Below are 12567 nucleotides of genomic sequence, written 5' to 3' on the forward strand. Positions count from 1 at the left end.
CCCCTCTTACAGTCTTCTATGTGATCCCAGCCTTTTCAGCACTTGATGGGGAGTGCCTCCCTTTGTTTCCTGTGCAGTGGCCTCTATAGGCATAGAGACTTCTCCAAGAGCAGGATTTAGTGCCTCTGTCACCTTGCCTGCCTTTTCCTCCTCTCAGCATGCCACTTGTAGGGCAGTGAACACTTGCAGAGGTAGTGAGCTACCATGAACACTTGTCAGAGGTCTGGTCTCACTGCTCAAGAATGGAGTGCCTTCCTCCTAGACCTGACTCTTAGCAAGTATTTGCTTGAGCACCATGTTTGCCATACTCCCAAGGTTTTCATAAAGAGTTTTGTCAAATTGTATCCACCACATGCCCTTATAGATGGACGAGCATAAGTATGTCCCTCATCTCAATTTGGGGCTCTTCCCAGCTCCAGTTTGTGGACTGAGACCTTTCATCTTTAATAACTAAGGGACTGTTGCTATCCCCAGCTCGCAATCATATGCCCTAAGGCTCATTATACAGATCAAGTATAAATAGAGGGAAGGGAGAGGGGTCTCCAACAACCTCCAGTACATATTTTCATCTGTTTTACGAATGGAAAATCAGACACATATATTTGAAAAATAATTTTTTTAAGGATTTTATTTATTTATTCATGAGAGGCACAGAGAGAGAGGCAGACACACAGGCAGAGGGAGAAGCAGTCTCCGTGCAGGGAGCCCAACGTGGGACTCCCATCACAGGGAGCCTGATGCGGGACTCGATCCTGGGTCTCCAGGATCAGGCCCTGGGCTGAAGGCGACACTAAACCGCTGAGCCACCCAGGCTGCCTGAAAAATAATTTGAATGATAAGACTCTAGCCAATTTATAGATAAGATAAATATAAGTCAGTTGTCTTTATCTTAGATTTTTTGCCATTTTCAAGTAACTTTTGAAATTATTATTATCAGTGCCATTCTATAGCTTTGAGATCTCTCTTGTCTGATTTCTACTCATTTCATAATTGGTTTTTGTGTTCAACCTCACCACATGAGATCAGTCACCTAGGTATTGGGGGGTCACATACCTGTTTTAGTCAGATGCTCATGAATTCCATCCCAGGGAAATGAAGGATTTTAATGAAAGTTGACAAAATGGAACTCCAGACTTCCTTGTCTGTCATCATCTTTCTGAAATGACACTGACATGTTCAAATTTTGGATTCATTCAATAAATATTAATCAAACATCTACCATGTGCCAGGGACCATTCTAGCAACTGGAAATCCAGCTATGAGCAAAATGGACAAGGTCTTTCATACGCTGACTTTTGTCTGTTAGAAGCCACCAATTATCATATGCTTTTACTCTTCTCTCTGTCTTTGTGGGACATAAAGGGTTACAAATATACAATACAAAATAAAAGATAACTCTTTTGAAAGGAAACTGAGTTCTCTTCCAGTAGTGCCTTACCCTGTGTTGCATATGCCACCTCATATTCCTTTGGAAGCAGGTGGGCTGTACATGTCAAATAAATAATATAAAAATAATATAAATATTTTTAATATTTATAAATATTAAAATAAATAATAAAGGTAAGCTAAAGACCCATGTCTTGATCACTGGCTATTATCTGAAAAGTTAATATTACTATTCCAGTTTCCAAAATGAGATATTTAGTTTTCTCATATAGTCAGTCAAACAACGAGCATTTCTCACTCATTTATTTTAACTCTGAAGCTGCAGCAATATGCTGCACCTTTTATTTGAAGGGAAAAAGAGAGTTCCTTTGCTGCCACTCTGCCAGGATTTGTAAAATCACTCTTGATGTCTTACATTCCCCCAGAGATATTTTTAGTCATTATATATTTGCCTTGCTTCCACCTGACCAGGAACTAAAAAAAAAAAAAAAAAGTGCACTGGACTGAAAATCAGAGGGTTCTTGTCTTTTGGTTTTTTTTTTTTTTTTTTCAAGATTTATTTATTTACTACAGAGGGTGGAGAGGCAGAGGAAGAGGGGAAGCAGACTCCTCACTGGGCAAGGAGCCTGATGTGGGGCTTGATCACCCTACTGGGAGATCATGACCTGAGCTGAAACCAAAAGTCAAACACTTAACCCACTGAGCCAGTCACTTAACCCACTGAGCCACTCGGGCGCCCCGGAAAATTGGAGTTTCAAAATGTGATGACAGTTGTTGGCAAAAAACACCATTACTCTCACCTGCATCCTACTCCCCGCAACCCCAGCTGCCTCACATTCTTAGTTAGACCTTCAAACCAGACTGAGTGTTGAAGGAACCCTGCATATCTCAGCTGTGTCGATTCATCTTTTTGAACAAGACTTTCTTCCTAACAATTGTCCAGAAACCGGAAGACATTTTATCCTCACAACTGGAGGACATTGGTCCATCCTCCTTTTTCTCCTCCATAAGTGGTATTTCACTGGATTTCTGATCCTTGACGATATTCAAAGAAACACAGAAACTTCAGCATGAACTTTAATACTTGGGCATTTTTTCTGAAGTATATGCCATCAATTATATTTGAAATAAACTATGCTTAAAAATAGACTGAAATTTTCTATGTGAATTTTATCTCGATAAATTATTAATAAAACTAGAGTGAGCCATAGTAGATGTCTGCCAAATATAAATATATAATCAGTACTTTATTTTGGTTTCCTTACGGATTGCATAAGAACCTGATAGGCATGAAAACTATAGTATGATAATGAAAATGTTGCTTAACATATCTCTGGCTCTCCAATTTCGCTTCTCAGAAATATTTTTTGCTCAGCCAGATAGAAAATATTTTGATTTACTAAAGATGTTCTTAGAAAGAAGAATCGGTGTACACCAAGGATTTCTTTAAAGGCATTTACAGTTCAATCTTATTTAAGGGAAAATTTGAAGTATTTTAATAGTAGTATTTGTGGCTGGCAGAAGTAGATACAGAGCCAAGTTTTTCTGTGCTTAGAAGGTTGAGGCAGTACTGTGATAATTGGAAAATATGAATGAATTGAGGTACTCCAGTTGAACAGATGATGATATTTTAGTTCTGGAAGTCGGGGATTCATTTGCCTAAAGTTCTTTTGTATCTTTTTTTTTTAATATTTTATTTATTTATGACAGATACAGAGAGAGAGAGAGGCAGAGACACAGGCAGAGGGAGAAGCAGGCTCCATGCACCGGGAGCCCGATGTGGGACTCGATCCCGGGTCTCCAGGATCACGCCCTGGGGCAAAGGCAGGCGCCAAACCGCTGCGCCACCCAGGGATCCCAGTTCTTTTGTATCTTAATAAATGCAAATTTTTGGACATCTTATAATGAATCCCAAGTTGTACACTCCCCCTTCCCCAGAGGGAAAGGAAGACATTAACCAGAGCAACAATGTTAGATATTAAATTACATCTTACATTTGGCTTTCTTATCTGTGATTCTTTTTTTTTTTTTTAAGATTTTATTTATTTATTCATCACACACACACACACAGGCAGAGACACAGGCAGAGGGAGAAGCAGGCTCCATGCAGGGAGCCTGACATGGGACTCGATCCCAGGTCTCCAGGATCACACCCTGGGCCAAAGGCAGTGCTAAATCGCTGAGCCACCCGGGCTACCCTGTGATTCTTAAATACTATTGAAAATTATTGTCCTTTCACCTAATAGATTTAGAAACTTGATAAGGTCCCAACAAGTTATTATAATGGTATGCTGTATTATAACAATTATTTGGTATATAATATTTTTATCAAGATATAAGATTTATGCCAAAGCTAAAATCTTGGATGAAAGGTAAAGATTTTACATACTTGAATTCCTTCAAGACTTTATAAATTACAGAGCTCCCAAACTGGTCAATATAAACAATAAGCTATAGAAGTGAAGATTCCTTAAAAAGTTGTTGCAACTTACGAGATTCTTCCTACGTATAATTCATTGCATTGAAATGTCCTCCTCAGTTACTTCACAGATAGCAATAATCCCATGTAAAAATAAAGAATTTTGAAGTTCCCTCAGAAAACATCAGAGCTCAGCACAAAGCTTATTTGCCACAGGACCCAGTTGAAAAGTAAATCTTTAAAAAAAAAAATGTTTTATGTTTGTTTTAAGTAATCTCTACACCCAATGTGGGGTTCAAGCTCACAACCCCAAGACTGAGAGTCGCATGCTCTTCCAACTGAACCAGCCAGGCACCTCAAAAGTAAATCTATCTTGATGAGACTTATGAACTGACTCTAGCTGCTGAATACCAGGATCCTCTTTTTTTCCAGACCTCTTCCATCTATAACTCACTGTGTAGACTATTGGCCTTGCTTTACAAAATGGGCATAAGATTAGGTGTCTAATGTGAATTCCTGGGAAATTACTGATTGTTAAGGCACCATGAGGTTATTCCTCTCAAAAAAAGCATACTGAAAAAAGAATGTTATGTGGGTAGAGACAGTACCACCTGTTCACTAGGGTCCCAGAGTGCCTAGCATGGGCACTCACTATTGTGAAATGAATAAATGAATGGTGGTGTTGACATGATGCTTTACAGATTATCTGTCAGAAGAAAGCCTAAGCTATTACAGGTTGCTAATGCAAGAGCATCAGACTTGGGTTTGGATGGGAGGGAAGAGGACCTGAGTTCAAATACAAGCCATAATTTAGGCAGGTCACTTAACTTCTCGGGACCCTTTTTAGAAACTGAAAGAGTTGTGCTGAATTTGCTGAGTGACCTCTGGTTTCTCTGGGCTCAAATGACCTTTGTCTACTTCCAACTGGGAGAGGTTCTATGTGGCCTGACACATTAGGGTTACCCTGCAGCCACTCTTAGGAAAAACATCCTCTTCCTTCTTGTCTCCTCTCTCAAGAAAGTATACTCTTAGTCCAATTACCTCTAGTACTATGAAGGGAATTTTACCAGAAAATAACCTGGAATTTAAGTCATATTAATAGAATCAATTAGAGGTACAAAAGAAAGACACACACTCACCATTTAGTACTGTCTAGCTTAAGACCCAGTTTTTACTTAAAATATTTTCCTCTTTGGATCTTTCTATTCAGTCACTTAAGCCCAACCTTATCTTAGGCTGGTTTCTTCCCTCCCCTCTCTTCCTCTCTTCCCTCTCCTCTCCTGTTCTCTCCTCTCCTTTTCCTTCCCCATTCCTTCCTTCCCCTCCCTTCCATCTCTGCCTCTCTTTCTATCTGAAATATTTATGTGAGTTCTCTAAAATCCAGTTTCTCTAAGTTTCTAATGATGTTAAGTGGTCCAGCAGTTTCTCCAGAATGAGCGGCAAGCCCGTAGAAACTTTCAGCACCTCTTTGGTTTTCCCTGCCTTTTTGGGTGCCTCACTCTTACAAGATTGCCTTCACCTCTCTCCTGTGATTTTGGTCTTCCATGATTCTCTCCCTTCCTACCTACGCCTTCTTCTTTTGTGTTCCTTATACTCCTGGATTGCTCAGATGAGGCTGGTCCCACAATCCTGGCACCCAAGCCTAGTCTGAGCCCTGTTAAACAGATATTTTAATGTCGATGCTATGTACAAAAGCTTAAGCCCTGATCATTTGGAAAGGTAAAGTGGTAGATAATCTGAAAAATTGAAAGAGAAAGAGAAAGTTTCGGTAGTTTGGGGGAAGAATCAAGAAGAGCTCTTGCTTTATCCATGTAAAGCTTCTTTCGTTCTAGAATCAGTCTTAGCTTCCTTCTTTTTATGTTCCAGCTTTTAAAAGGTTTCATCCCCTTTGCTTTGTGTTCTCAAAGGGGAAAAGGGACTGTAAAAAAAAATTTTTTTTGCACACCTGCCCACTCTGAAATGATTAGTTTGTCTACTTTCACAAGGAACAGTATTTGTATTAAAGAGCCACTTGGCATCAATGCCCAAGTGCAGATGTCCTATCCTATCATATAAGACTGTGCCTCATTCAGAAAACTCAAGATAGAGTAAAATAAATTAACAACATCTTGGCTCTGTGCTCCATTCACAACTGTTAATTTAACAGGGTTATGCTTCCATCTCTGAGCAGAGAGTTCCTGGCAGGGACAGCTGCTCCCATGCCCCAGATTGTGCTGTGTGCATCCCAGTAGGAGTTATCAAGAACAGCAGGATGGAGGGAAAGTGGTAGTGCATCAGAGAGCTGAACAGAGTCACAGCACGACACTGGGAGGAGAGAGAGAAATGGGCCTCTCTGTAACGCTTTTCATCCACTCCTTCGTTCTTTGTACGGATACACGCACAGTTAACTGAGGGAGAAGATAAACTGCTTTTAAAATTTATTGGAAAGAGGATCCCTGGGTGGCTCAGTGGCTTGGCACCTGTCTTCAGCCCAGGGCATGATCCTGGAGTCCCGGGATCGAGTCCCACATCAGGCTTCCTGCATGGAGCCTGCTTCTCCTCTGTCTGTGTTTCTGCCTCTCTCTCTCTCTGTCTCTTATGAATAAATAAATAAAATCTTAAAAATAAATAAATAAAATTTACTGGAAAATTGTCAGTCTTGCTTTTACTGTTGTATGTAGCTAATTTTCAAAAATAACTTTGTGTATCCACTAGCATGTTGATGAACCTACACAGCAACAGGCCCATATGCCTGTCCAGAGACTCAGACAGACCTACATCATGATTAGCAGGATCTGGGTCACTGGGGTAGGGCTGGTAGGACAGATAAAAAATACTCCCTGTATTGATCTGCTGTGGCTTACCTCTTAAACTGGAGTGAAGGCCAAGATCAGGCCAAAGTCAAGATTGAGGCCAGACACAGGACTTGGTACATGAAAAGCACTCTTCTGTTATTAGTCCTTTGAAGGAAATGTGCTGCAATGTTCACCACTGTCTTTCCCCATTGTCTAGAACAGTGAAGAAGTAAACAAAAGTTAAATGTTCCACAGTTAAAGGAAGAAGTGAATGGAGACTATAAGTAACCACATTAGGGCACCATGGTCAACCATAGAGCTACATAAAATTTTTGTGTACGGACGTCCTTATACATTTCCTTCCATGACTATACCTTTTCTGCCTATCTTCTGATTTAATTTCCTAATGGGAAAAAAGTGATTTTCAGCATATGTTACTCTATAAATGTTACAACGAAATGATAAAAAAAAAAAAAAGAAAGAAATTGTGTTCAAGTCTCTTGCGTTCAGTAACAGGATGACTCCATTAATGATAATATAAAATTAATTTTAGGTTTAAATTGCTTTGGGAATAGAAATTGTGATTTTAGTGAATATATGCTACTGTTTCAAAAGTGGAAATGGTTGTTTTCCATACTTTTGTTTTTTTTAACTCAGAAATCATGACCATTTCCTATATTCAAATTTTGAAGGTCTCTGTGTTGATTAGTGAGGTTAGACCACATAAAGGTGAAAGTAGGCATCATTTTGTGACCAGCATTCTGAGTTGTCACATTCTGAACAATTCCCTCAAAGCCCTGAAACTCGTTTGCATTTTGCACTAAACCATGATGGATTTGTGCTCTAAACTTTTATTTATCATACTGTTTGCCTCAGTCTATTGGTTTTCTGACCAGATTTGAAATCTTGGGAAAACAAATAGACTTTTCCATAATAATTTCTAAGCCGTCATGTTTTCCATAGCATCCTCTTTCAGGAATTGTGAAAAACAGTACCTTTCAGAGCTCTTTGATTAAAACCTAGGATGAACGTAATTTGAATTATCAAGCTATATCTTTAAAAAGGCTGGTTTAAGTTTGGTAATGGAGAGAGACATTGAGCTGGGGAAAGAAATACATATAAAATAATGCCAGTGATTCTGGAAGGCCAAGAGGACATTAGTTTTCCCGTAAGACAATGTGTGGTCTACCCAATTCTCCATCAAAGAGAGGAAAGGCTTGATTTGAATCCAGAGTCTTGTTGACTTCTTAACTTCAAACATGGAGCCTCCTACAAAATACATGGTTTAATGAATATTGTTGAATGCTGTGATCTGTAGGAAAAGAACATTCATTCCACTTCTTGTGTTTTTGTTTTTTCAAACCCCCCTTTTCTCCACAAAGGTTGAAAAAAATGATGAGGACCAAAAGATTGAACAAGATGGCATCAAACCAGAAGATAAAGCTCATAAGGCCGCGACCAAAATTCAGGCTAGCTTCCGTGGACACATAACAAGGAAAAAGCTCAAAGGAGAGAAGAAGGGTGATGCCCAAGCTGCTGAGGCAGAAGCGAAGGAGAAGGATGAAGCTCCTGTTGCTGATGGCCTGGAGAAGAAGGAGGGAGAAGGTGCCACTCCCTCTGAGGCAGCCCCTGCCTCAGGCCCCAAGCCTGAGGAACCTGGCAAGGCAGGCGAAACTCCCTCCGAGGAGAAGAAGGGGGAGGGCGCCCCTGATGCTGCCACAGAGCAGGGGGCCCCCCAGGCTCCTGCCCCCTCAGAGGAGAAGGCCGGCTCTGCTGAGACAGAAAGTGCCACTAAAGCTTCCACTGACAACTCGCCGTCCTCCAAGGCCGAAGACGCCCCAGCCAAGGAGGAGCCTAAACAAGCCGATGTGCCTGCTGCTGTCACTGCTGCTGCTGCTGCTGCCACCACCCCTGCTGCAGAGGATGCGGCTGCCAAGGCAACAGCCCAGCCTCCAACGGATGCTGCAGAGAGCAGCCAAGCCGAAGAAAAGATAGGTGAGCCACCTCCAGGGCCCTGCCTTGGGTGGGTGGGCCCCCGGGGCCATCAAGGGACAGGGAGAACATCTAGAAGGGTTTTTTTTTTCCAGGAAATTAAGGGCAGCTGTGTTTCATTCCCCAAAGCTGCAGGGCTAAGAGCTAACTCTGGCCACTTACACTCCCCAGTATCTCCGAGGCCCAGAAGGAAATCCGACGGGTCTATGTAGCAGCCAGAAATGGAGAGATCTGGCAAGTATCTTATTAATTGAATTGGCGTGAATAGTAAAACTAGGTAATCCTGGTTTTAAAAAAAAAAAGTATTCTGCAGGCTGGATACACTTAGTTTAATAAGTAATTATGGAGGCTACATATATTATATAGATGGGAATTAGCTAATGTGATTATTTGGCTCTGGGAAGTGCCTGGTTATAAGTACAGCCAACTCCCTATTGATCCAGATGATCTATTTGTGAATTGCTGGCAGCAAAAACATAATCTCAGACCACCTTTGCCTATCCCACAGTATGTTTCTGGGCATTCTCCCCACCATCAATTGGTGAGTAGTGTGCGTGTGTGTGTGTACGCTCAGAGAATGTTAATTGTAACATTGAATCAGGGTCAAACTAATTAGGAAAATAAGTCTGTTGGTGTTGCCAGAAACAAAAGAAAAACCCCAAATATAGAACATGCTGTGAAGTCAAACATAAATTATCATTTTGCTATTGAAGATACTACTTTCTACCATATACATAAATAATTGAGAGTTGAACGATGATTACAAAAAGGAACTGGATTCTCTTTGATTTGGAGCTTTAACTTGAAAGCTGGAGTGTTTTCACTATTATGGCCCAAAGAGCCTGTGCAGAATTGGAATAGAGCATTCCTAGAGCAAGATCGATTTAACGGAACGTCACCTCTGGAGACTAGACCCGTCCCTCACTTTAACCATCCATATTGGTGAAGGAGGCCCATAGTCTCCAAGATTTTTCTCTAGCTCAATATGTCCCATGAATAACTTTCAGCCTCAACGAATTTGAATATAAAATTGCTTCTGTGCCAATTTAAAAGTTTGGGTTTACTCCTTTTGAACTTGGTGAATTTAACCCATGATGTGTCCAAGAACCCATATTGTGGCCCTGAGAAAGGACCTACTACATGGGGGTTGTCTGGGAAATGCTTGGCATCTGACCATTATATTGAGAAAGTAATCATTGGATAGTTTCCTTGATATTCATTTTAGATACTAAATTAGATATTGTAGTTGACAGATGATTATTTTAGATATCTTCAAGTCTACTTCTTTCATCTTACCCCCAAAATTCCGTAAGAAGCCAGACTATATTGATTATTATTCTTATTAGCATTATCTGCCTCCAGACAAACCATATGTCTCTTTCTACAAGTGACTCATTTTAGATCTTTATTCTAACTACATACCAGACCTTGTGGTTAAGAAGATGGGAATATTTCCCTAGAAAAGGTAAGGCATGTGATAAAGAATGGGGTGTTGGTTTTAATTTACTCAGCAAAACCAACCTTGTTGACTACTTTTTTTGCTATTGTTTTGGGGTTTTTAAGGGTTTTTTTTTAAATTTTTTTTATTTTTATTAGTTTCAGGTATACAATATAGTGATTCAACAATTCCATACATAACCTGGTGTTCATCACAAGTGTGGTCCTTTATCCCATCACCTATTTCACCCATCCTGCCACCCACCTCCCCTCTGGTAACGATCAGTTTGTTCTCTATAGTTAAGAGAGTTAACTACTTTTCTTTTCTTTTTTTTTTTTTTTTAATTTATTTATGATAGTCACAGAGAGAGAGAGAGGCAGAGACACAGGCAGAGGGAGAAGCAGGCTCCATGCATCGGGAGCCTGATGTGGGATTCGATCCCGGGTTTCCAGGATCGTGCCCTGGGCCAAAGGCAGGCGCCAAACCGCTGCGCCACCCAGGGATCCCACTACTTTTCTTTAGATCTAAGGTTATAGTCTCAGATATGATGGCTGGAAATCACTTTGCATATGAAAGACTACCTATTATATCATTTTTATAAATTTAGAAATTAATCATGGTTTTAAAAACAAAATACTTGAATGAATGAAGTCACATTTTTTTATTGGAATTTCTAAAGTTATGAGAATAAACAAACACATGATGTGATTTTAGGTATGTTTTCATGATTTGGATTAACAGAAAGACAGCTTGAATCAATGAGGAGTCTAAAGTATATTTTTAAGGAAATTCAGTTTTATTATTTTGCAAATTATGGTAATTCCAAATGAATTAACAAAGTTTTTTATATAGAACATGCTCAATAAATGTCAAGTGATGAATGAATGAAATTGACTAGATTTAATTTATAGATAATAATTTGTTCACTCATTCTTATTCCACCTGCAACCTTGCTTACTCCATTCACTTATTTGATTAAAAATGTGTTTGGTTTTTGAAAGCAAGTAGAGATTGTGCTCTGTCCTAAGTTTTACAAATTCCAACTGAAAAATATCTCAATTAATCTGATTGGAAGTGTAGGTGAAGTTCAACTTGAAGGTAATTACAAAGGACAATTTATTTTACATTGTTTCTGAGTTTGGGGTAGGTATTGTCTTCTTGGTTAGATTCTGAAATGCTGCCTGTAGCTTCTTTCTGGACTGATGTGTCTATTAGCCTTGCCTGCTATATGTGACAAGCACAAATTACCCAGATGTGGTGAGTTTCAGGAATCACAGAAACTAGAGGTGACAGGGCGATCTATCACAGCATAGGAGGCCCAAATTCCCAGGAACCCTGTACCACATTTTCTTCCATTTCCCATTGGATTTCATTCTAATCCAAGTTAAAGTAACAGTATTTCCAATTGAGCCCCTCCATCTGGAAATGGATGGCCACCCTGAGTTGCTATAGGATTCTATGGCTGCCTGGATGAGCATAGAGAGACAAGAAGAGAATATGGAGTGGGGTTTGGGGCAGAACATGTGATTAGAGAGACTTCAGGACAATAATTTCTGTCTGCAAGAGGGTAAAGAAATTCAGACCAAATCCGATCCCTGCTTTAATACAAATGGCAATGCTTTGTAAATTCTAAATATGTTATTTTACTTCCTTTACTGTTTATGGGTTTATGACAGATAGATGCCATTTATATTAACCTTTGGAGTTGGCTAGTTTTTTTCTTTCCTTGCTTTTTGAAAGCCTCCAACTATAGTTCTCTCTTACTCTGCTTTGCCACTCTACCTATCTCTTGATATGCGTATGACTGAAAGATTTCAGTGCATTTCTGATGATGATTCCTTTATAAGAGGAGGAGTGTTTAGGCATATCTAGGATACTGGTCCCCTTTAGCCATCAAGAGAGAACTTCCAAGCCAACTTTAGTGATAGTGTCCTTGGTGTCTCTTGGTGAACAGTGTTGTTCTGCTCATTGGGCTCTCAGTGAAGGAATTCTGCCGTTCTCTTCTCCATGATATTTGTTTTTAATTTTTATTTATTTATGATAGTCACAGAGAGAGAGAGAGAGAGGCAGAGACACAGGCAAAGGGAGAAGCAGGCTCCATGCACCGGGAGCCCGACGTGGGATTCGATTCCGGGTCTCCAGGATTGTGCCCTGGGCCAAAGGCAGGCGCCAAACCGCTGCGCCACCCAAGGATCCCTCTTCTCCATGATATTATATTGACTTTCCCCAGTAGAGGAATCCAACATCTCTGCTGTGGCCATATTCAGTGATGTAGTACTACCAAAGTAATACATCCAGGTGGCTAGAAATCAGGGAGGTTGACTAGGTGGTTGCCACAGTGTACTTGACTGATACTAGTGGCAGGTGTTACTCTGCATTACCCTAGGTTTTCTGTATGTTAAACTTGGCTGCATTTTATTTTCATGATCTCATTACTTCTTTCTAACTGGAGTCATCAATAATGATCTTTGAAATAAGGGAGGTGTTTTTTTTTCCTTCACATTTTAATTTAAAGTCTAGTTAATTAACATACAATGTAGAATTGGTTTCAGGAGTAG

The 12567-nt window shown here is 40.0% G+C and overlaps 1 protein-coding gene across 2 annotated transcripts in view; it reads left to right on the forward strand.

Moving 5' to 3' along the window:
- The window catches only part of GAP43 (growth associated protein 43), a 102173-nt gene that overhangs the window by 47785 nt on the left and 41821 nt on the right, over positions 1-12567 (forward strand). For both annotated transcript variants that reach the window (XM_038582901.1, XM_038582902.1), the window contains exon 2: positions 7962-8574. In XM_038582901.1, the coding sequence (XP_038438829.1) occupies positions 7962-8574 (613 nt within the window). The remainder of the gene's footprint in view (positions 1-7961; positions 8575-12567) is intronic.

Source organism: Canis lupus, chromosome 33 (assembly GCF_011100685.1).
Source record: "Canis lupus familiaris isolate Mischka breed German Shepherd chromosome 33, alternate assembly UU_Cfam_GSD_1.0, whole genome shotgun sequence".
NCBI classification, from domain to species: Eukaryota; Metazoa; Chordata; class Mammalia; order Carnivora; family Canidae; genus Canis; species Canis lupus.